A 25,169-nucleotide genomic window follows, 5' to 3' on the forward strand; every position below is an offset into this window, starting at 1 on the left:
GAAGAAATTTATTGAAATAAAAGGGTTTCAGAAAAATCGCTACCTCTCCATTCTTTAAAGAACCAAAAAAATGTGATTTCAGTTATACCTGGCCAGGCACTGGTGACTCCGCACTTTCTGGACTTGCGACTTGATTGGCTTTTGGCGGCTGTGTGAAAGATGAATTTTCAGAATGCTGTAAGACATCTCTAACATTTTTATCAGCATCCGAGATGTCAGAAATATTTTCAGGTGCCTCCGATATTCCCCTGTAATAAATTCAAACATAATTGATTCTGAGTTATGAGTGCATAAATAGCATATTAAAATATTAATTATAAACGATTGTTTATATTAATTTTATAAAAAAAATTAAATTATTTATTTTATAAATAAATTAAAGAAGCTATATTGCTAATAAGTGGCATTGCAGCTGGAGATATTGCGGAAGCTTCAGCACCATCAGTATTTTGTAGCACTGGGCAAAGCACCCCTTAAATTACTACGGATTATTTCAAATAGAAATCTCCCACCCATACAAAGCTCAAACTCGGCACCTACAGGTCTTCTAGATCAGCGGTTCTCAACCTGGGGCCATATGGCCCCCTTGCGGTCCTGGGGTATTATAGGGGGCCACAGGAGAAAATCAGAAGAAAAGTGATCCACGACAGGTGGTGAAGGGAGTCAGAGAGCTGTGAAGAGAAAAGCTTTAAAAGTGAACATGGTTGAAAAATATCACTATTTTTAGAATTCATCAGATTCGTCCATAAAAACTGGGGCATCTAATTTAATCCACTGGGTCTATGTGGGCATGACCCGGGTCTTCATGTCTATAATGGAGGGAATAGTGCAGTCCGCAGTTCATATATCCCATATTATGGGATCTGGTATTATGATTTTCATATGTAAGCTGTTACTTCCAGCTAAGTATGGAGAGCCGCCAGAGCAACGGTTAATGTGTTGAGAGGGTCAATATATCATGCATGTTCGTTTGATCGTCTCGTATTTTATACAGACCATTTTTTACAATATAATTTGACTCCTGGGAGAGATGACAATCCACCATTTGAATCCGTGCTTAGCCAGGATTCAAAGAATGATCTGATTTATTAAAATTTCATTCGTAATAAAAAAAATAGAAAGTATCTTACTCTTGGATGAGGGTAGAGGGTGACCTGGATAGGACAGGGGGCCCCCACGAGAAAAAAAACTTAATTCATAGTGGGGGGGGGGGCATAAACTGAAAAAGGTTAAGAAACACTGTTCTAGATACTAGTGTTCTTAATATAAAATAAATATTATTTTGGATGTTCACCATACCTAAGATCTTTGACTACTTAAATATTGATTCACATATTTGGAGAATAAAAATTAACATAGCAAGAAAACCTCTTTCTTCCAGCAGATCATAAACTAAAGATAATTTAGAAAATTTATTATTTAGCATGTAACAAATGTTTAAAGCAGCCAAAGCATTAACTTCCTGTAAACCGAAGTGCTAATTTTACCTTGATTTGTAAAACAAATTTAAAAAAAATACAATACTTACTCTAATGTTCGTTTCATTTCAGTCCCAACAATATGCACAGTTTCGGTAGGAGTGCCAAGGGTACCATTGTCAGCTAATGTATCTGCTCCACCATCAGATCCTAAACCAGATTCTGCTATTAGCTCAGCATATGCTTCAGGAAACCACCCACGTTTACCATGAAGTTCTCCTCCTAACCAACCAGGCTCTGGACTTTGACCTTCGGGAACCTAGAAGAATGAATGCAGAAATTTTTTAAGAAAAACATCCATAAAAAATACATGTATTTCTATATCGACAAGTGTGACAAAAGACGTTTGTGGTTTTTTTTTTAATTGTAAAAAATACATTCTAACATACCAATACAATATCACCAGGCATGACTGAGAGCTCATCTGGATTTCTCGATTCGAATGCATAGAGAATTCTGTACCTCAACACATTTGGTCCTACGTTTTCCACTACAGTATCGGTATTGGCAGCTTCTTGTGCACCAAATGCTGAGTAGAATAATACAGTCTATTAGTCGTTATACTATAATTTATTAATCAACTAACTTCAATTAGACCACACAAACACTGAATTTCATTTTGGAAAATCTCTTCGAAGTTACTATGAAAGAATAAATAATTTACCCTCATACACAAAGAAAAAAAATAGAATGTGTTAATGCAGCTTGTATGTTCAACACATATATGCTGCATTGTATTCGCAACAATGAAAATTATTGTACAAGATTGAATATAATTCCTTGATAATCTACACCAAAAGTTTCGCCATTTTAGGAAGGTCTTAAAAAGCCCCAAATCATATTGATAAATATATTATTTTTCTAGTATTTTCATATTACATAATTGCAAATGTTATGCCAATGGCTATAATTTCTTGAAACTGGTTTACCTGAATACCGAATAAGAGTGAATGTTCAAAATTAGAAAATGAAAACAACCAACCATCCCAATTTTCATTTGCAGGTTCTGTATCAGCAGGACCCCACGCATCTTCAAACCTATCAACTAAAGACAGAAGGAAGAAAAATGGCAAAAAATAAAACTAAAACCATCATGTTTATAAATCATGCACAAAATTAATTTGCAAAATATATTCAACTTTTTTTTAAATCAAAAATAATGGTAACCTTCAATATAATACTCACAATATTATATTAGTAAAACCTGTTAAAATACTGGAGATGAAGAAATTTGAAAAAATAAATTATTCTAATTCAATCGTATTTAATTATTAAATGAAAATAATCAGAAATAAACTATACATACATACTGTATTACGGAAACAGACCCTCCTACCTCATATAAATGAAACAAATTATAAATAAAGTGCATACAAGATTATTTTCTATCAAAAAATGCAATGATTTTTGGCTCTCTCTCTTTTTTTTGTCCTCCTTCCTTGAGAAAGCTATTTGCTTTTTGCAAGCACAGACAAATTAATCTGATAAATTCTATTGCTGAATGCTAAATACTGTTGCTAAATTCTATAGTTAAATTCTATTGCTAAATGTTAAATTTGAAAGGAAAAACTTTGTGTTAAGGGGAAAATCTTACACGAAAATACAGAAAAAGTTCCAAGGAGGAGTGAAAACTTTGAGAATATATTACAAAAACAGATATTTGAGTTAATGGAGTTTGACTCATCGTGCATTGACTGTATTAGTTTTATGAGCTCTAATTTTACAAGAAGCTCATTCAGTGCATAAAAGTATTAACACGCCTAAGCCAAAAACAATCATCAAACTGTACAATTTTACATACACAAAGGCTCTTTTTTTTTGCATAAAATACACTGTAATACGTACTGTAACAAGTTGTATGATTTTTTTATTTTATTTTAAAGACAACAAAGTAAAACACAATGGATGTCCAACACACAGATAACATAATAAAAACAGTGGACGGCAATACAAAAGAATGTAGTCTACACAAAAAACAGAAATAAAGAAAAATAAACATACACTGGTTGACCTGTAGGGATTTAAAAAATTCTTCCATCAGGTTTAGGAGAGAGATTAATTTGAAATTCTTTCAATGCATAAGCATTTGTTGTAATATTGTTTTTATTAAGCACTCCGAGAAACATTAAGGTGGAATAGTGAGAGATCAAAGTACAATTTTCTGTTTTATATCAATCCAGAATATATGTTTTTAAATACAGTAAAACACCTCTTAATGGTCATCCCTCTTTAGCGGCCAAATAATAATTTCCCATTATATAACAAAAGTATGCATTCCAAACCCTGCATTTACGGTCACCCCCTCTTTTATGGATGAATTTTTTTGTCTCGTTGGTGTCAGTAAAAGAGAGGTTTTGTTGTATTAAATTCATCTCATTGTATTATAGCTTCACAGTTTAAGTGTTCTATAATTGAGAGCAGGGCCATAACTAGGATTTTTGCTACTCGGGGCAAACATTTTGCCGCCCCACAACTTCAAAATTCAATAATTTTATAATGGTGTTCTTTGTTCTCAGGGGTCATTAAAGTATTACGTCAGGGTTTCAGATTTGCTGACTTTTGATGGCAGGGGGGGGGGGGGTTGAAGGTTGCTTACGTCATCAACCACCCCTTTTTGAAGATATTAAATATTCTAAGATGCTGACGAAATTTTGCTGACAGGGGAGAGGGGGGGGGGTCAAAAATGGCTGAAAATCTGCTTACATAATACTTGAATGGCCCGTCACCTAAAATTGCAGCCTCTTAAATTTTCCATCCCGGGGCAGTTGCCCCCCCCCCCCCAATGCCCCCCTCTAGTTCTGGCCCTGATTGAGAGAATGTCTTTTTTTTGGAGTTTGTTACATTATTTGTATTATTAACATTATGTTAATAGTTCAATATTTTTGGGGCTAAATAAATAAACTAATATTTTCTAAAAAAATATATTTTTGGACGCAATATATATTTATATGTCCAGCTGAATTGCTATTTAATCTGGAGCTTTTGGACTGAATTTGAAATCCTTATGTCAAATTGGAAAGATTGCTTAACTCTTGAAGCAGCAATGATGAGATATCTTGCGTCCATAAAAGGCTCTTATTTCAACATTGACAAGCCCAGATGTTTTATAAACTTTATTTCTCAATGGAAAAATTTTCCCCTATAACCCTTTTCCTTCAACCCCTGTTTGCACCTGCTGAATATCGGAAGAAAACCTACTTCATTAAAAAAAATATACAGCATTTTGAAGGGGGTTTTGGTGATTTCTATTAGCCATTTAAAGGGTTAAAGATAAAAGTTTTTCATGTCGCAAATAATTTCTGAGAACATATTTAACTCAAGAACTTGTTGCTCAAGGTATCATTGTATACACAATATTTATTCATTCAGAATGGCAGAATTGATGAAATATGTAATTAGATTTTTTTATGTGAATATAAAAATGATTACCTGAGGACTGATTTCTAACTCCTGTATCCCTTGTTTTCTTCAAAGCTACAACTTTCAAGCGCTTGTCTTCAAACTCTTGATACAAATTTCTGTGACTTTCCATAAGCTCATCTAGTTTGTCTTTTAATTGCTATGGTATTCAAAAGGATTTAGTTCGATTATTTATATCAAGTGTTCACATATTTATCATTAAATTAATGAAAAACGTTTAGAACCAAATTGGTGATTATATACATGCTTTACTTATTAATGTTTTGTCATTTAGCTATCAATTCATGATAATTACTTGTAATTGGCTATTACTGCTTTCAATATCCTTCTGTTTCTGCTCAGTTTCTTTCTCGATGTTATCCAATGATGTTTTTAGCCTATGGATTGTTATTTGTTTGTTGCTAAAACTGTTTACTACTACATTATATGCATCACCTAAATGTAAGCAACCAAAATAGCATAATGTTAGAACAACAAAACACTATGAATAGATAGAACAAAACATGTATCATAATTTGCACATTTTAAAAATGCCCTCCAAAATAAATAAAATTCGATGAATGAATACTGAACTCCCCAATGAATATTTATTCGTGAATATAAAAAAAAAGAAAAAAAATTTCACTTCCACAGTATTCACCATCAAATCATGTAAATACTGGGCATCAGGCATTAAAATTGTGTGTTCAACACATTATATTCTTTCAATGGCACCTGATCAAGCGTCTTTAGCTATACACAACTTCTACGCTGCAACATTTTTAAGGCAGCGTTTCTCAACCGATGGTCTGTGATGATGACATAGGTGATCTGCAAGCAGACTTGATAAAATTATCAATCCAGTCTAATTGATGGGTTCAAATAGTAGTATACTTTCATACTTAAGTTCACCATACATCATCAAAGATAATGCAATCCTAAATACAGGATATCACAAAATTTTGACAAAAAATAGAAATTTGCTTTAAATGCAATTTGTTAATTACTGCTAAAATTGCTGAAGGGTGAGGAAATAAAGGGCTGCTACAATTACAGTAAACAAATATGTATTTCACAAAAAAATATTCAAATAATTTCATGACCGTATTTCATTGAGAAAAATACGGTGAACTGGGATCTTAAAAAATAATCCATAAAATAAGAAAATCCCCAATTGCCATCAAAAACATTGCCAGAAGTAGGCACAATCACCAATCGTAATTAAAATTCCAAAAATATTGATGACAAAACGCTAAACCTGACAAATAAAATAAAACAAGGATAATGAATCTCTAATAAATGTGAGATGAATATTTATAATTTTTGCTATAATTATCAAAATATAATAAAAATTATAAAAAGGCTATGTATTCACGACAAATTCAAATAAGAATGCTTAAAAAAATATCGGAACAATTATAGGTACAGGAATGTCCTGTAATACAGGACACAAGTGGTCCATCAAATCGCTTCAGACATTTTACTGATCTTTGTTTTCAGAAAGGTTGAGAAACACTGTCCTAAGGCAACTAAGATCTTTAAACTTCTCCCTGAAATTTACAAAATATCTTGCGCAACCTGATGCTTTGTATTTCAAAAATGCTGAGATGCCACCCTCCCCAACCTCTTAAAACCCTCTTATTTCAGCAATTACTAGCCCAAAGATTGTGCTGTAAATTCTACTTATTGGTTGAACATGTTTTGCATCCCCCCTCCCCAACCTGTCAGATCAACTGGCAATGGGTGGAGCTAAAGCACCTATAAAGGTGAGTGAATTATCATCCTCCATTTTTGAATGAAAAACTGGTTTGCGACCACAAGTGAAGTCTAATTGTAGGAAAAAAAACCAGGATGGTAATAGTGATTGGCAATAGCGATAATACTGATGTCACACCTTGGCTTAAGCATTTGTTTGTATTTCTCATCTGAGTTTTGTCTTCTCAGAATTTTGGTAAGAAAGTAAACTTCCACAAAGTAGGAAAAATTCCTCTTGAAAAACATGTGACATTTTATAAAGGGTATAGTGATTTCCACTGTGCCATTAAAAATGCAGATAATTGAAAGTCATCAAACTAGAGAAAGGGTCAATAGCAAAATTTCAATGTACCAGGGTTGTGCGTGCGCGCACACACTTACTTAGTTTAAAAAAATTGATTACGTAAACCCAATTAACCTTAACCCAATTCACTCATGTATTAGTTACCAAATATCAACATAATCAAATGGCAAACATACTTGTAGGATTATGCTGACCAACATCTTGTAGTTGTGACTTGAGACTCATCTTTTCTTGTGTTATTATCAAAAGACGATCATTCATTTCCTGCAGATATAAATATGGAAAAAAATTCTAATTGCATGATTCTCTGATCAAAACTTATCTAAACATATAATTCTTGTCATCTAATTAAGTACTAAGCAATTCAAAAACAAGATCAGGGAAAAATTAAATTGAATTACACTGAAAAGTCAGTACAGCAATTACTCCATATAACAATAAATCACTCTACAACAATTTTTTTTTCAAATCTTGTTTATAATTGCCAATAGTCTAATGTAAACTCTTAAAAAAATACAACAATATCCTTTGATATTTTTCCCTCTCTGTATAACAATATTTCTGAAGTGATTCTAGAATTTCTACAATATGTTATTATATTTTGCTCAAAATTGGGGATTCAATAATTAAATTTCTCGGAAGTTTTTGATAGTGTCTAATGACATCACTATTTTGAGCAACGTACCCTCTAAAATTGTCAATTACATTGCTGTAAAGCTATTTTTGTGCAGTAAATGTCTTTATGGGGCAAAACTATTACTTGAATTCTATCAATTAACTGATTAATTGTAATTTTTTGCTGCAAATACAAGTCAACTTTTTGGCACTAACAGTGCCAACTTAGAAGAAATACCAAGAACAGCATAAATTCTGTGGTGTATGATGGTAATTTTACGTCTGGATATAAAGTAATCTCTCTACAATATTTTTTCTTTACACCTGCAAGGTACCTTTATATCTAGGTTTCTGTGTACATCAAAAAGTAAAACTTAATCAAGAACACTGTCTAATTGTCTAATACCTTGATTTTTCCCTTGACTTCATTCATATCATTCAGTTTTGAATCCCTTTCAGATCTCATACTATCTATAGATGACTTCATGTCTGTGACTCCTTTTCGTGTTTCTATTATTCTTTCATTCAGCTCAATGATTTTGCTTGACTGTGAATTAAAAAGGGGAGAAAAGGATTTATGACAAATTAAAAGCTGTCACAAAATTAACAAGATTTTTATCGAAACAATCATACATAGGCATCCTACAACTAAATTTTGTAGCAGAGTATCAGAGATTTAGTCAGTTTTATATCAACAGATATTCAAGACTGCATTAAAACAAAAATTCTGTTTAACCCTTTCAGTACCACAGTATGAAAAAAAGAAATAATTATCATGAAAAAATTTTGATAGGTCATTTTAGTTCTGATTAAGGCCTAAAAACAAAAAAACTAATTTTTTTTCAAAAGATTATTTAGTACACATTGATTTAATTAACCTAATACTTGAAAGTTTTGTTTGCACTATACACTTACAATACAAAAATACTAATTCAAATTTGTTAAATAATACATAATAATGAATATTTACTTTATCATAATTTGTTTTATACATTTGGTAGGGAGCATTTGCTAAAAGTGGTGTTATACTGCATGACACAAAAGTGTAATTCAGTAAATACTTTTACAATACTGAATTTTAATAATTAGCATATTTTAAAAACTAGCCTACACTTGTGCTGTCATCTAGTAATCGTAAAACAGTTATACAACCTTTATACTTCAAAATGGCAACACCCAACAATGTATGCAAGGGATACTAACCTTGCAGTACTCGCGTGGTGTCGCAGAGATGCCACACACCTTGTTATTTTAATGGAACAGTATGCCTTGCGAGCACTGCAGGATTAAGAGAGTTAAAAAGTCAGTGGTACTTTAAAGTACCATCAGTACTGAAAGGGTTAATCAACAATTGCAAACTTCTGGCAATTACTTTAACCTATAATAATGAAAACTTAAGAAATAGAATAAGCTGTTGAATAAAGGTTTTTCAAATTCTTTTATTCACACCAAATTTCATATGTTCTAAATAAAAAAAATCGTGCATCATTTATAAAAATATGTATATTTTTTTTTAATCTCAAAATCTCTAAAAACGCTGTAGATAATGTTAATTATAAACTGCTGGATGCCAAGAAGTTTAGATGTTTTTTTAATGTATAACCAACAGATTTTACACAGGAAATAACAGTATACATATTGAACTTTTTCAGGAACTGCATTTCAGACTTAAGGGGATAGAGGGTAGGTGAAATTTTTTCTCATATAAATCAAGATTTAACTATTCACTCTATAAGAGTGTCAAAAATTTGATCTGGTGTTAAAGTTACATTATTGAAAAATAAATTTTAAAAAGCTTGTCACTTACTAGTTGCTCGAGCTCGTACGTGAGGTTTTTGCTTCTGTTTTTCATATGACAAACAGCTTCCTGTTCTTTTTGTCTCTGAGTTAACAACTCCTGCTGCCTCTGTTTCTCCCATTCCAACTGTCGCTGCCTTTCCATTTCTCGCCTTGCAGCCTAGAGAAATGATCAATAGAGATTATGATTGAAAACAAAATAAGAAAAAAAAAACGTACATCAAAATGAAGTTTTAAAAGTTGTCTGATATCAACCATTTGATGAAATCAATCCAAATTTTATGCCTCATATGAAGTTAATACTTGTGTTATACATTTATATAAAGAATTTTCTATTACCTCTCTCTGTTCGAGAGCTTTACGTCTTTGTTCTTCTTTCTCCTGCTCTAGCTCTCGTTGTTTTGCAAGTTGTTTTTCTAACTCCAACTGCCTCCTCCTTTCTTGCTCTTGCCTGTAATGTATGGAAATAACTGCCTTTCAACAGAAGTTATAAAACGAACATTCTGAATGAAAATAGAAAAATGTCGAGAAAATAACAATCAGCATTTGATAAATAAATGTTTTAATTGTTAATTTTATTCGATTACAATACCTCAGAGTTATGATTTTTTTTCTTCAAAGGAAAAAATTGCCTTTCAAGACATACAGACAAAGCCCCGGGCATAGCCATTAGCTAAGAAATTTCAATCAGTTTTCTATTTTACCTTATCCTTTCTCGCCTCTCCATTTCTTCTCTTTCTTTTCTTTCTCGTTCTTCTTGTTCTTTCCTTTGGCTTTCTAGAAGAGCAAGTCTTCTTCTTTCAAGTTCAGCTTGACCTTTTTCAAAATTCTCTCTCCGCTTGTCTTCAAATGTTGCTAAAAATGATTAAAATGGTATGAGATTCAGAAGAAATTTTTCCTCCTTTCATATAGCACAATTTCAGTCCAATTGAAGAGTACACATCTCAATATTTAACAAAAAAAACCTCAAACAGAATACAAAATACAGTATAATTAAAGTGCATTTTCTTTTTTAAAAATATTAAACTTTTTATTCAAAGGATTTTTTTTTTTAATTTTTGTTTCTAAAGGACCTTAGAGAACAGTTGGTTTTAACTTGTTTAAATGTCACACTTTAGAAACTTTTCTTCTGACAACCACAATAACAGTCATCCTACAAGTTTGACTATGAATTTCAAAATCACATATCATGTGTCTTTGACATTTCTTTTTAAACCAAAATTTAGGATTTTGCTTGTCCATTTATTACACTATCTATCTGAGCTATGTGGTCTTCACAAACTTTGGTAACAACTGACCAATTTTAACATAAAACTCAAGAGAATGACAATAAGTATTCATCGTGAATCTACAGCAAGTATCAATGCACTTCCACCTTCTGTATGATATCATGCTTTCGAGAAATGATTGCAAAAATATTTAAATATACTATCTGTGCAACATGCTTTGTTACATCAGTTTTAACCAAATCTTTGACTAAAATGTGGGCACTGCGTCCATATGTAAGTCCCAAAAAGCCAAGCTTTTCATCCAGAGTCTTTATGGAAGAAATCATATTTGCCGTTATTGTCTGTTACAAAACTTGATATTTTACATTTTTGAAGTTTTCTTCTGTTGATTTCACTGAACAAAAAACCAAATTTGTAAATAATGTGCCAGATGTGTCAATAGTATCAACATGGATGGCTTTACCACACTGTTTGATAACACTTACTCACACAATTGGTTCATTATGGATATTCGTCCATTCATCGATTGCTATGCAAACTGTCTGATTTTCTAAATCAGCTTTACATCCCATAATTTCATCATTGCAAATCTTGGGTAACCATTTACCAGCCAAATCGGTACAACTCTGATACTTAATATATATATATATTAATATATATTATAATACCATAAAGAATATTTAAAAATATAATTAAACTATAATTAAATATAATTACTGAAACCATTTAGATGAAAGTATTGAAAGAGCAAAAGAGTATAATAATAAATAAGAGAAGTGGTGTACGATGGTTGTATTATATTGAGCTTCACGAAAAACAACTTAATTGTGAACATTATTCAGAAATATATAGATAAGCGAAAATACATTTGTGAACACATATCTAATAGATATAATAATGCTGTTGCAAGAGAAAGAAAAAATATTCTATAGCTTATTCCTTTAGGCCTGCTGGAAGGACTTTTCAGTCCCTTGAGGCAAAAAAGTGTTTGTAATATGTGTGCATCCATTTTTTTTTTTTTTTTTGTATTATATATTTGTATTTGTGTAATACATTTCTAGATTTGTGTACTACATACTTGTATTCGTGTAACACATGTCTGAATTTGTGTAACACATGTCTGAATTTGTGTATTACATGTTTGTATTCGTGAAAAAAAAAAAAAGCTTGTTCTCTGACAAAAAATAATAATAATTTAATAAACAATTGAATCACTTTTTAAAGCTGCATATAAATAATTTTATTTCATCAAAACTGATACTTTTTCATACCTGAAATAAATTGATTTAAATCAGTGATTTTTTTCAAATCAGTTGATTTAAATCACTACAACCCTGATACCATTTCCCCCCCCCCCCTTTTGTTATCCAACCTTGGCATCGTACTCCAATATGCTTCCCCTTGTCTATGAAGCTATGTGATGCAAATTAGCAAAAAATTTTGATCAAAAAATTGCCAAGGTGCTAAACGGCAAGGTTTGCTGCACACTGAAGCAGAGTAAAATCACGATATGGCTCTTAATATATATGGTCCGCCCAGGACCCTCTTCATCTTCCATTCTTTATGTGCACCATTTTTTTTCTAACTTCAATAATTTCTCAAAATTTTCCTTCTATTCAAACATAACTACCCACAACATAACAAATAGAATTGCCCACAGTAACAAGAATCACACATGATTTCGGCAGTGTAAGACAAGAATTTTTCAATAAATTTTTCACAGCAAAGAAAAAAAACCCATGCTATTCATTCAACTTTAACAAACTGTGATCAGCTTCAATCGAACTGGGAATGAAATGATTGGCAGAGGTTGGTATTACACACATCATGGATTCTTCAACAGTGTGTTGACAATGTCTTGATTTATGATGCTGACGGTGCATCAGCAATTTCCTTTACAGCGACAACCAAAAATGAACTTTGCATGGAGCATACTCGTTTCTGTGAATCACATTTCTTTATGTAACAGCAAAGGAGGAAGGACACTTTCAGGTACCAAAAATTACCTACATTATGTGCACCATTAAATTTTTTTTTCAATTTTGTTAATAGTCATTTTTGGGCGCAATTCTAATAATATTGATGGTAAATACAGCAAAGAAGAAGTCATGAGTTAAATTCTTGTCCTTGTGAACATTTTTTTCATTAAAAAATTAACATTTCGAACATCTGTTATTTCTCATTCATCATTTTCCCTCTTCCCCTTTTCAGATCACCTAGTAACAAAAATTCCTTTCATCAAATTCAGACCTGCCACTTTTGCATGACAAATTTTTTTATGACCACAATAAGAGGATAAGAATTAATGCATAAGGTGGCCATATATTACTCATATTTTCCATTATCATTCGCTGTCCGACTATTATACAACAATATCCATTTTTTTTCAAAGATGCTTCCTCGAATTTGATATTTACTGGACATTTATGTTATTAATTTATCATTATGTTGCATGATTTTTTTCATGAAATCATTTTAATTAACAGATTTATAGAAGCTCCCAATTCCCCTTTCATTTGAAAACTTACCAACAAATTAGGAATTTTGACAGCCACTGGTGATGTCCTATATTTTCCAGCATAAGACTATGGAGCCTGATTTTACACAATTTTCACTATGAAATATGGCCAGAATATATATCTATGGAATTATCACCAGCTGCCTTAAGATTAAGCACATATTTAAAAAATCCAAGGTAAATGGGCCATTATGTTTCTCTACATTCATAGATTTGGGTGGCTTTGACTATCATTCCTACAGGATACTGTCCCTAGAATTTAGGTGATGCGATGTCACAAGAGCTTTTTTCATGTGAATGGGGATGGGAGTAACTTCCTATAGAAAAGAAACAGTGGTGGAAAACAGCAAACACACACTCTCACTCTCTCTCACACACACACCGTGTTTTTCTTTCCTTTATTTTTTTAAAAGTTTTTATTTTTTTATCATTAGGACGGCAATAGGAATCCAATAATCTGGAAGCCCTGTAAACGTGAAATCTGGTATCTTTTGATAAAACTTTTTATTTTTTCAAAAGCTCTTATTTGAATTTTTTGCATGGAATATAAATAATCTAGTTTTTAGATTATGTATCTATGTAATTACATTACAAGATGCATCTAGATATCATTACATTACTGTTGCATGAAGCCATAGCATTTGTGCAGATTTAGTTAAATTTTAACTTTTTGTTAGCACCCTCTAGGGGCAAATATTATGAAAACAGAAAACACTAGTAAATCAGAACAGAAGTGTAAAAGATTACCAGAACCAAAATTGGACTACTGGGTCCCAAATACTGCTATAATAGCAGCCCATACCCCCTTCCATCTAGAGTCGCCTTCTGCAGGTGAATATCGCATGAAGCCATAGCCTTTTCATTAAATTTAACACCCTCTAGGAGCAAGGATTATGATGCCCATGCTAGACACGGGCAAATCAATTTCAGGAAGAAGCGGATGCTCATGTCTGACATGGGCAAATCAGGAAAATGGTTAAACTGCTCTGGGAAGCCAGATAAGCACTAATTGGGGTAAGGGAAGAAATGAGAGGAAAAAGCTTGAGAACTTAGCAAATACTTTTTCAAAGTGTCAGAATCATTGAGATGGAAATTAAACTAAATTAAACAAAATTAAATTCTAATTTTCTAAATATTTCATGCACAAATATCACTTATAGTGCATGTGATATAGTGCATGAAATGCACCCTTAATGTGTCCCTTTTCCTTCGAATGAAATTTGAAAAAAATATTTTAAAATTTCACAACCACCACAACTTACTTTGTTGTAACAGCTTGTCATCTTTTAGATCTCCAAGAAGAGATGCTTCTACAGTATGTGTATGACTAGGAGGCATATTACCTGCAGAAGAAATTCAATTATAAACTTAACACAAATATTTTGTTTTAGTAAAAATATAAAGTCATAAAACATTTGCTTGAAACAATATCACAAACCTTAATATAAGGTTCAGAAACTTTAATTTTAATTTCTAATCAGATTCTGGCAACATAAAGTCACACCCTGATACACCCCCACACACATTTTCCCAATTTAGTGTTGATCCCATTTGGAGCTTAAAATTTCCCAGTAATCAAATCTATATAGGAAGATATATATATAGTTCAGATTTCTATAGTTCAACCATGATTTGACATAACACCACACATACCTGTTATACTGCCCAAACTCTTCAAATTGAATGGTGAAATTAAAGAATAAGCTATCTTCAAAGACTATACTAAATTAAAGAAAAGATTAGAATGATTTCCTATGGACTTATTAATCTTTGTAAAACAAAAATCAAAACATACTAGATACTATGCTTGTGGACCTCTTTCTCCTGTGAGAAGGTGGTATTAATTCTGGTGGCAGCACCCTCGGCACCGAATCTCCAGCCTTGACAGTTTCCGTAAGATGCATAGCTAAGACAAATTCTTCTGTGGATAACCTTCCGTCAGAATCAATATCAGCTAAAGACCTATAACAATACAAGAAAATGATGGTGTAAAATATATTTTGATCAGTGCATAGAAAATACCAGCTAAGAAATATAAATCTATGGAAAAAATCTTTTCATATTTTCTGCAAATGTCACCAAAATGTATGACTTTACATGAAATAAAGAAAAGCTAAATAGAAAAATGTAGGCTTTCACAGCAGGTGTCAAGGTTAGATGGATTCTGGGCCAGGTGAATTACAACCTAACATTTCCTCCACATCAGTAGTGGATATTCTCAATAGAACATGTTTATGCGATTTCCCCCCGTCCAGAGATAATTGAGACCAAGGCCAGAATAGTGCCAAATAATTTTTAAATAGTGCCTTTTGAGAAAAATTCAAGATTAGGTTTCGTCATGTTCATGTTGAGCTGTAAACCAATCAGGTTAAAGGTAATTTTACTAACCAACTCCATTGTGCTTTCTTTTTTCAACAGATAGAGAAGGGTATTTAGATATTCCAGTCAATCCAGCTAGGTTTTGTATCTTCTTTAACACTTGACTGAAAGCAAAGCAGCCATTACCCTCCATTAATTGGTCCACAGCCAGACAAAAGCAAGTTCTACTTGAACCAACTGTTTCTTCAAAAATACTACAGAAACCCTGGCCTCAGTCTCACAGCACCTAAGTGGCATGGTGGTGAGATGCTCATCTACCACAGTGAAGGTTACCGACAGGTCCCATGTACAAACCAAGGCAGGTAACAAGGTAACAAGATATTTCCCTAATAAGCTGTAGGCAACCACCAACACATGACGCCTTCGCTAATGGCAGTAAACTGCAATATAGCCAGAGTTGGTCTTTGGTGAAGCCCTAGTGTCATATCTGGACAACTGAGAAGATTCCACTTTCATTTTCACTGAATATATGCACCACAGATGTGGACAAAATGTTTGGATGTAATTTGTCTCGACTATGAATCATCAAAGATAAATGGCATAAATAGCTATAAACAGTACGCATACATGTTGTAAGAATTCAATCATGCTCATGTGCGAAATGATAAGATGTACTTAAAAACGGCCCACATTTTATAGTGAAATAATATATTTTCAATATGAAATATTGATTGAAACATTTTATTCATAACCAATGATTTAAATTAAAAGGACTACTGATCAAAATTTTTAGAAAAATTTCATCAGGGAAAACTTGAAATCATGTTTCATACTTTATTTTCAAACAGATCAAAAATAATTTTAATAATTTATTGAGAGGAGAAAAAAAAGAAAATATATATACATACAATATTCTACTCAAGGGATTGCTTGATCTGTCCAGTGTATACAAACAAATATTTCTGTGGTGGCAAACACTTTCATATAATAGCAAGTACAAACAAGATATACAAATAAGACACAAATATTACAGAAGTCTTGGTGTGACATATACTGGGGGCTAAGAAGTACCATCCTATTGTAGTAAAAGATTAATACTCGCCAGCATATATAAAAGATTGTCAGTATTTTCTTGTTTTTCCAGAACCAAAAGAAATTATAAGAGCACAAGTCATATACTTCTCTGTTTACATGATGATTAAGAAGAGGGAAACTTACCAGATCTGAGCAAGTATAGGCTGACTGAGGCCAGTGCTTATTAATATGTTTTTGGCCTGAGCACCAGTCAAAAAACCAGTGCGAGTCCGATCATAGGAATTGAACAGCTGGGTGAACTTGAGTTTTGAAGGCTGGGGCACAGCCCATTCGGTTAACGGCGCAGGCATTCCACTTCTAATAAAAGAACAAAATGCATGATAGCAACAGAAAATAATAATAATACACCTCATTAAGAATTTGCAATTCACTATTAATTCATTCAAACTTGTTTTTCTCAAATTAAAATTAAATAATGATGCTTGTTATGTTTTATCACATCAGCAGTAAAAATTTAAGTAGAGAAAGTTAATTTCATAAAACCAGTACATGTAAAACAGAGCTGGACAAATCGCAAAAAAAATCTACCCCAAAAAAAATGCTTCTTTTGTCTTTTTCAGGCCATAATGACCCTCTTTCATGTCGGCAGATATGCTGCTAAAAATTCCAAAAATTTTGTGCTGCTCTCAACCTTCAATATAGCAACCACACAAAAATTTTAGGCACTAATACCAATTTTTTAGTCACCATGGCAACCTGGTGACTGGAATTTCTCCAGCCCAAATGCAAAATAATATTGAATATGTCAATAAGTGCTGTTAATGATTAATGTTAATGAACATATAAAACACACAACACTAACATGTGAATAGTTCCACAAAACTGAGGATCTATTTTACTATGACTAATAAAAAGTTTCAATAATACTTACGTAGGGGAATCTTGACTGCTAACCGAGCTGGAGCGGTGCATCTTTGAATCAACAGGAGAAGCTGGTCTTATGAAACCTGAAGCAAGAGGAGCCATATTCGCAGGAACTGCAGCTGGAACAGTTGCTAAAAGGCAGAAATTAAATTATTAGTATTAGTTATTATAGTATTATTTAAAAAAATTGTAAAAAGTAAATGTGAACCATGATGTATTTAATATGAGAACAAAAATCATTTTGAACATCACAAGAATGCATAGTAAAAAACATGTATAGGCCTACAGTGGAACCCTAAAATAATGGACACACATGGGGCCAAAAAATTTGTTCACTTATGGGGAATGTCCATTAACTGATACATACATTAAGTTGATAAATACATTGAAACCTGTTAACGCTTTTTCCAAAAAGTGTCCGTTAACAGGGAGTTATATGAGCTCCACTATATATTTAAAATTATACAAAATTGGATGCCTTATGACAGAAATGAAAATTAGAAGTAATTTTTTTTTAATCCATGGGACGACTACACTATTTACCATGCTTCGCAATGATTTTTGAGCCATTTTACGAATAAGCAAAAATAACCTTTTCTACATTTTTCAAAATTTGCACTTAACCTTAAAATTATGCTCAGCTTTCGAAGTACATTCTAGAGATTTTTTTAAACATTTTATTATTGTAGTAGTACTGGTATATACATCAACACAGGAGTTCTCAAACTGTGAGCAAGGCGCCCTGGTGCACCTTCAACCTTTGTCAGGGGCACTACAGAGCAGTCACCCTGACAAAAGTTATTCTTTTTATAACATATTCTTTGTTAAACAGTTCTGGGGAGCCAGTGGAGCTCGCGAATAAGCATTGAATAGGAAACAAAGGCGCTGTGGGTGGGAAAAGTTTGAGAACCCCTGCATTAACACATATTCTAAGCATGTTATTATTAAAAATAGTTTGTTTATATTTTTTATATTTTAATATGTTTCACTTACGGACTCCAATGGGAGCAGAAGGCCTAAAACCAGCAGCAGCATTGAGAACCGGGGCTGTTGTTACAACTTGCAATGTTGGTGGAATAACTTTCGGCAGCTCTATGCCTTTCAGTTTCATTTGGATGAGGTGCATAGCTATCGTGAATTCTAGCAAATCCATTTTCCCATCCCCATTCCTATCTGCCAATGCCCTACAAATGAAAAATGCATCATACAAAATGGAGGATTATGGAAAGTATCTTAAGTACAGAAATAATTAGAATGTGAAACAAGAGAAATTGGTTTTACATACTATTATTAATCTGTTGTTTCAAACATTTTTAATTTAAAAAGTAATTTTCTCTTAATTAAAAAAAAGTTATATTAGTAAAATACATGAAAATACAGGGTGGCAAAAAGTCCTGTGGACGCATTTCAAAAATCAATAAAAACTCAAATACTCATTATGGCCTAGAGTTATTTTTATTATTTTTTTGATAAATTGGAAAAAAACTGCCACACAAATAGTGCATGATTAATGTTTATTATGATTTGTTATTACAAATGTTTATTATGATTTGTTATTACAAATGTTTATTATGATTTGTTATTACAAATGTTTATTATGATTTGTTATTACAAATGTTTATTATGATTTGTTATTACAAATGTTTATTATGATTTGTTATTACAAATGTTTATTATGATTTGTTATTACAAATGTTTATTATGATTTGTTATTACAAATGTTTATTATGATTTGTTATTACAAATGTTTATTATGATTTGTTATTACAAATGTTTATTATGATTTGTTATTACAAATGTTTATTATGATTTGTTATTACAAATGTTTATTATGATTTGTTATTACAAATGTTATTATGATTAGATAAGCCTTTCCACCTATTCTGAATTAGCTTCAGCTATATTGAAATATAGTAGTTTTATGTACTACAAATCATAATTACTTGTGAACCATTGTGTGGCATGTTTTGTGTCAAGTTCTTCATGATACAGCACCATCTGTGAGTGAATATTTTTTAATTTATAGAAAAAACTCAAGGGTATCATGATAATTATTTTTGTGTAAATCACTCCTTTTTATGTCAATTAGTTGTTTTTTTTTTTTTTGTTAATTTTTTAAATGTGTCATGGACTTAGCCCCACCCTGTAGAGACAAGATAAACGCATCAACACAAATGACTCACCATATTTGAGCAAGAACTTGAGAAGGTAATCCAGACTGCAAAAACAAATTTTTCGCTTGTTCACCTGTGAAATATATAAAATTATCAGTACTAAAATGGTTTAGTTGATTTACATGAAAGAGCTGAATTACCCAAGTCATTCATCACTAACACAAATTCACTTATGAACACCGAGTGCTCACTGAATCGGGATGAACTACCTAATAGTATGTCATTGTTGTGCACAGCTTCACTTCATTAGAATGGCTGCTGCCATTATGTGAATATAATGACATTCTGGACGTGCATTAAATCCTGTTCACCTTAAATTTTCCAGCAATTTTTTATTACCCCAAAGCAGAATATGTCAAAATCTGTACAAACAGTATTACTGCAGACAATCTAGGAAAATTTTAAGGGAAAATGTGGTAAATACTATTACAGGAATTTTCGCCTCAGAACATCTCCAGTTAGCTGATGCCTTGTTGCAGAACAAAGCAAAACATTCTGCTTTGGGGGTGCATTTATAAGGCTAAAACGTAGCCAAGCGATTGTTGCCCACAGTTGTGATGGCCACATGGTCTGGGCAGGTGAAGCAGCCAACCATCAACAGTTTGGGAAAGTGGTTGTAATTGAGTGAGTGCTAAGCACATTTATTGTAAATTTGTCACACATATATAGTGAAACCTTGCTACAACGATACTTCACACAATGATAAATCCCTCTACAATGGTATTTTTCAAGTCTTGTTTGGAAATGTTTATATTTCAATGTCAAACTGCTGCCTTTAAAATGATATTTTTTCTTGGTTCGCAGAGTGCCATTATATCAAGTTTCACTGTATTCAAATGACGTTTTACCATACTTCTGGAAAATTATAAAGATTTCAAACAAGATACCTGATGAAAAACTCACCAGTAATGAATCCATTCATAGGTTTCAATTGATAAAACTGTTGGTCATATTTTGCTTTCAGTTCTGGGGGTATCTTCCAAACATCCCCGCAAGGTACTCCAGTCGGCATCATACTGTTTCTGTGACTTGAGATCTGACTAATGTCACATCACATCAGTTACAGGCACAGAAGTTAGAAACATCTTTTCCTTACACTAAAATAGAAAAGAAACTACATATTATGTGGACTGCCTATCACTACACAATGAGAAGTAGTTGGCTATCTTGTTAGGCAACTGCCTGTGGCACAGCCAGAACCAGTGGTTCGTAAATATGCATCTAGATCAGGGCTTGTTTAAAAAAAATCATTCATATAGCCATTTCTGGTGAGGATTTTGAACATGTGTTTACAAACAATGCTACTTAATTAACATATAACAATATTTAAACCAATAATTAATTTGCTATCAAACTGAAACAAAGGCACACACAGAGATAAGCATAGAGGGAATCGTGCCTCCCCAAAGTTGGGCGGGGACGCTTCCCCAATTTATCACAAGGTGATCAAAAAAACTTAAAATATTCAGAAATATTTAAAGAAAACAACATACAGTCACAGCTCGTAATATAACCTTGCTTTTGATGTCAGTTTTTAAAGGTCCTGACAACATGATCAATTGTTATTACTGTAGGTCACCCTATTTATTAAAGAGGCCATTTCTATTCATCCCCTAGAGATGACATTTTACAGAGTTTTAATGGATTAAAACTGTAAACTGTTTTAGTTCATTTCTTCCAATTTTTCAATTAAATATTTCTTTTCGAATGTTAATAGCTATGCTGACCATATTCCATCAAGAAAAATACAGGAAATACGGATCCTAAAAGCAAGATAATACAGGACAGGGGGGATTCTTGGGTTTTAAGAAATTTAGCCGATACCCAAATTGATTGATTTAAATTATCAAAATTAAATTGGTGCTGTATATTAATCAGTGCATGACCAGATGTTACAAAATTTAAGAGAAAATTTATAAGCTCTAATAGTTATGTCAATTATGACTTTTGTGCAGGGTTGGCAGATTTTGACAATTTAAACCGTCAAAAACCTCAAATACTGCTTTTAAATATAAAAATTCCCATTTATACACACATTAATTGCCTGTAATAAAAAGTGACTATATGTTAAACAAAGAAATATATTCAATTATATGATTGTAAAATATTTTTTCTCTACAGAATTATTTTGGACACAGCATAACCACTGAAGGAAAAACTATGGAATGATTTGACATTCCTTGATTCAAGATGATTCTTGACCTTCCAAAATTTCTTCAACAGCTTATATAGCATGCATTGATATAAACCAGTGATTCCCAATGTGGGCGATGGAATATTCCAGGGGGGCGGTAGAAGTTAAAGGTATAGCATGGGATCCTATGGGTTAGATTGCACTGGGGGGCGATGGGACAAAAAGATTTCTGAAGGAGGCGGCGATGGGACAAAAAGGTTGGGAAACTATGATATGAACCATCTGCTGCACTCTTTTTTCAACAGATAAGTGTTTAAAAAAGTTTATTACATCATATACGTAATGTTGTGATTTCTGTTATTATTAAATTATCTGGATAATCACTGAGATACTTGAAAAGTTTATTACATCATATACGTAATGTTGTGATTTCTGTTATTATTAAATTATCTGGATAATCACTGAGATACTTGAAATGATACTCTTATTGCGCATAACATTGAAATATATCTTGCGATCAAAATAATAAATTGTAGGGCTAAAATGTCATTTAATCTGGCTACATTAGCTTGTATATGATGCTTAAGAAACTCATTACTTATCCTTAATGAAACTTAGTTAATCTTACTTTTGCACTACGATATGGTATATTTACTAGCATTTATAATGCAATGGTTTTTTTCCAATTGAAGCTGTATTTAAACGCGCAAAACAAATGCTTTAGGTATCAAATCCTCTCAGCTCTGATTTGGTTGAAAATACTTTTTAAAACTCTGTGAATTTATACACCCTGAGCTAAGATTTTTTAGGTGAAAATAAATGAGTTTAATTAGTGTATTAACAGATGCTGCGTTAGAATTTTTATATGGAATAAAATTTTGAAAATTTAAAATATCCGCTTAGCAAATTGAACACAGGTAATGAGTAGTTTAGATAAATAAACCATAAAATTATATTTTATATGTTCTAAACTGTTATGTTGAAAAATTCAAAATTACAAATTATATTAGTTTTAATTATTGTAATAAATTGTTTAAAAATAAAGCATTGTAATATGCAAAAAGAAGTAAGTTTTTTAACATAATATATACCTATAGTGTTCAAAACATTAAAAAGCATTCATTTAGGTTTTGATGGTTTTAACCAGTTTTTGACAACACATATTTGTAGGATGTGTTGCGTGTTTACAAGCGTGGCCTTAAGAAACTTTTGTTGTCAGAGTTGAGCTTTTTTATAATAAACTGTCATGTCGTTTCTGTTGTACCCATGTCAGGAAATTTTCTGACAAGGACGAACCGGGTATCAAACTTCAATCACACAAAAAACAATCTAAACATTCTTTGACCCTTTAGGTGAGTATCTTATTGACCTGGGCTACCATGCCTACACTACCGAGTGAGTTGTGCTGGAAGTGTGAGAGTGTATGCCTAAGTCTCAGTGCGTATATAATGTTGCACCTGATTTTTCAGTGCTACCATCTATATTTCAGAAGTGAAGTGTGTGTAGCGATCGAATAAGTACACCATTTAGGCCTGTTGCCAATCTCTGTGGCGAGACTCTTTAATGGGGAGATCAGCTTGAAATTTACACCTTGAAGTTGGGAACCAACTTCAGCCAACCACCGTGACAATGGGGAGGTTTGAACCCCAGGTCCTTACAATGCGAGTCCACCACTATGACCACTCAACCACAACAGCAGGCCTCCTATCTGTCTATAGTCTCTATGGTTTAGCAGCTGAATTGTGGGGCCTGCAAGAACACTAGGCCAGCTGCTCAAAGGAGTGCTAACTTAACCCATGGCCCAGAAGCCTGAATGGGACCCTGTGAAAATGGAAGCCAAAATTAGAAAGCTGTGGATGGATAGATTTATGTGGAGTGGCTAGCGCTGAGTCTCTGATTTTGTACAGCGAAAGCTGCAGTTTACAAATACAAATACAACGCCACAACAGGCAAATTGCCCACCGAGGTGGCTAACTTAAGAACATCATGGATCCCCGAGCCCCTACCTACTACTGCTACACCCCCACCTGCACCCCCCCACGGAACCCCCCAATGAATCGGTACATGCGGGAATGTGCGTGTAGTGCAACCTGACGTAAAGTTTGTTTCTGTGTAATGCTTGTTATGTGTAGTGCTGTCATCTGCCCCCAGTTTTTACTAACTATGAGTGAAGTGTTATGGGTGAATGATTTATCGTTGTAGGACTGTTGCTCTCTGTGGCGAGACTTTTTAACGGGGAGATCGGCTCGCATTTGCGCCTTGAAGTTGGGAACCACAGAAAACCAACTTCAGCCGACCACCACTGTGGGGTTCAAACCCGGATCCTCGCATCACGAGTCCGGCACTATAACCACTCGACCACCACAGCGGCCACCAGGTTGGAACCAGGTTGTGCATAGGGAGGGAGAGAGAAGACCAAAGCAAATTTGCAAAGCAGAACTGAGACAAGTGAGCCTATGTAGACGCACCATTAAAATAATCAATGTATCATATGAATCATGGGATACTTACCTCTCTAGAACCCTAGGTGTCTTAGAGAGGCAGGTATCCCTGTTCGAAAGAATCAGTTTAAACTGAGTCACTATTTTCCCAACAGTGAAATTTCATGATATACTAAACATCTAAAATGGGTCATTCTTCACATATGTGAAGCATCAATTGAACATGGCTCATCCCTTTTAGTAAAGTGAAGAAACCCCCAAAACGCTAACTCGAAACCCAGGGCCGTAACTAGGCTGGGACAATCGGGCGCTGCCCCCCCCCCCCCGGGCCGAATGGGGGCCCCCACAAAAGTTTGTATTTGTTCTGTATAATAATAACCTTTTCAAGAGGGGCCCCAAGGAAGTGTCTGTCTTGGGGCCAAGGGAAGGGGAAATACTACGGTACTGCTGAAATACATGTATTCCCCCCATGACCGCAATATAAAATTCAATCAAATGCATTATTTATTCGACTTATATTTAGTTTATAGGATCAATAATGATAAACATCTTCTCATCGAAAATCAATATCTATTTTCATCACACCAGCAATTAATTCTTTAGCAATCAAGAAAACATTAAAGTAAAACATTAAGGGGATAAGGGTAAAGTGGTGGTGTTGAATTGACCTTCGACATGATCACATTTTAATTGAGATAATGAAACATTACATTAGTAGTTTTGTTGAAAAAACTATCAACACATGTTGCAATTTCAACATATATAAATTTTGTTACCAATTTTACTATGCATTACCATGAGAAAATATTAACACTCCCCGCAAACAATTTGACATCTTGAAATTTTCGTTGAAAAATCTATTGATGACTGGCGCCGCCTACAATTTTCATGGTTTCCACGATTTGACTATCACGCGTCAGAGCTCACAGATTGTTAAGCTTACAGCCAATTAAAAGTGCTTTAAGATAAAACATGATGTCATTGAAATAAAAGCTCTTTCACGATTCCTTATTTTTACATGTATTGAAGTAAACATTAAAATATTGC

At 33.1% G+C, this 25,169-nt stretch overlaps 1 protein-coding gene across 2 annotated transcripts in view; it reads right to left on the bottom strand.

Moving 5' to 3' along the window:
* LOC149064663 (intersectin-1-like) overlaps window positions 1-25,012 on the bottom strand; it is a 72,923-nt gene extending 47,911 nt beyond the window's left edge. For both annotated transcript variants that reach the window (XM_089255386.1, XM_089255387.1), the window contains exons 1-19: window positions 24,918-25,012; window positions 20,451-20,644; window positions 19,557-19,620; window positions 18,367-18,557; window positions 17,381-17,504; window positions 16,633-16,806; window positions 14,891-15,057; window positions 14,358-14,438; window positions 10,053-10,203; window positions 9,688-9,799; window positions 9,359-9,508; window positions 7,958-8,098; window positions 7,113-7,200; window positions 5,194-5,333; window positions 4,908-5,037; window positions 2,461-2,523; window positions 1,868-2,007; window positions 1,529-1,737; window positions 89-248 (exon numbers count right to left, since the gene is read on the bottom strand). In XM_089255386.1, the coding sequence (XP_089111512.1) occupies window positions 89-248; window positions 1,529-1,737; window positions 1,868-2,007; window positions 2,461-2,523; window positions 4,908-5,037; window positions 5,194-5,333; window positions 7,113-7,200; window positions 7,958-8,098; window positions 9,359-9,508; window positions 9,688-9,799; window positions 10,053-10,203; window positions 14,358-14,438; window positions 14,891-15,057; window positions 16,633-16,806; window positions 17,381-17,504; window positions 18,367-18,557; window positions 19,557-19,620; window positions 20,451-20,562 (2,397 nt within the window). In that variant the 5' untranslated portion in view covers window positions 20,563-20,644; window positions 24,918-25,012. The remainder of the gene's footprint in view (window positions 1-88; window positions 249-1,528; window positions 1,738-1,867; window positions 2,008-2,460; window positions 2,524-4,907; window positions 5,038-5,193; window positions 5,334-7,112; window positions 7,201-7,957; window positions 8,099-9,358; window positions 9,509-9,687; window positions 9,800-10,052; window positions 10,204-14,357; window positions 14,439-14,890; window positions 15,058-16,632; window positions 16,807-17,380; window positions 17,505-18,366; window positions 18,558-19,556; window positions 19,621-20,450; window positions 20,645-24,917) is intronic.
* Between the last annotated feature and the right edge of the window lie 157 nt (window positions 25,013-25,169).

Source organism: Pholcus phalangioides, unplaced genomic scaffold (assembly GCF_987345545.1).
Source record: "Pholcus phalangioides strain wild (caught in Gottingen) unplaced genomic scaffold, Ppha-v1.0 ptg000042l_1, whole genome shotgun sequence".
Lineage (NCBI taxonomy): Eukaryota > Metazoa > Arthropoda > Arachnida > Araneae > Pholcidae > Pholcus > Pholcus phalangioides.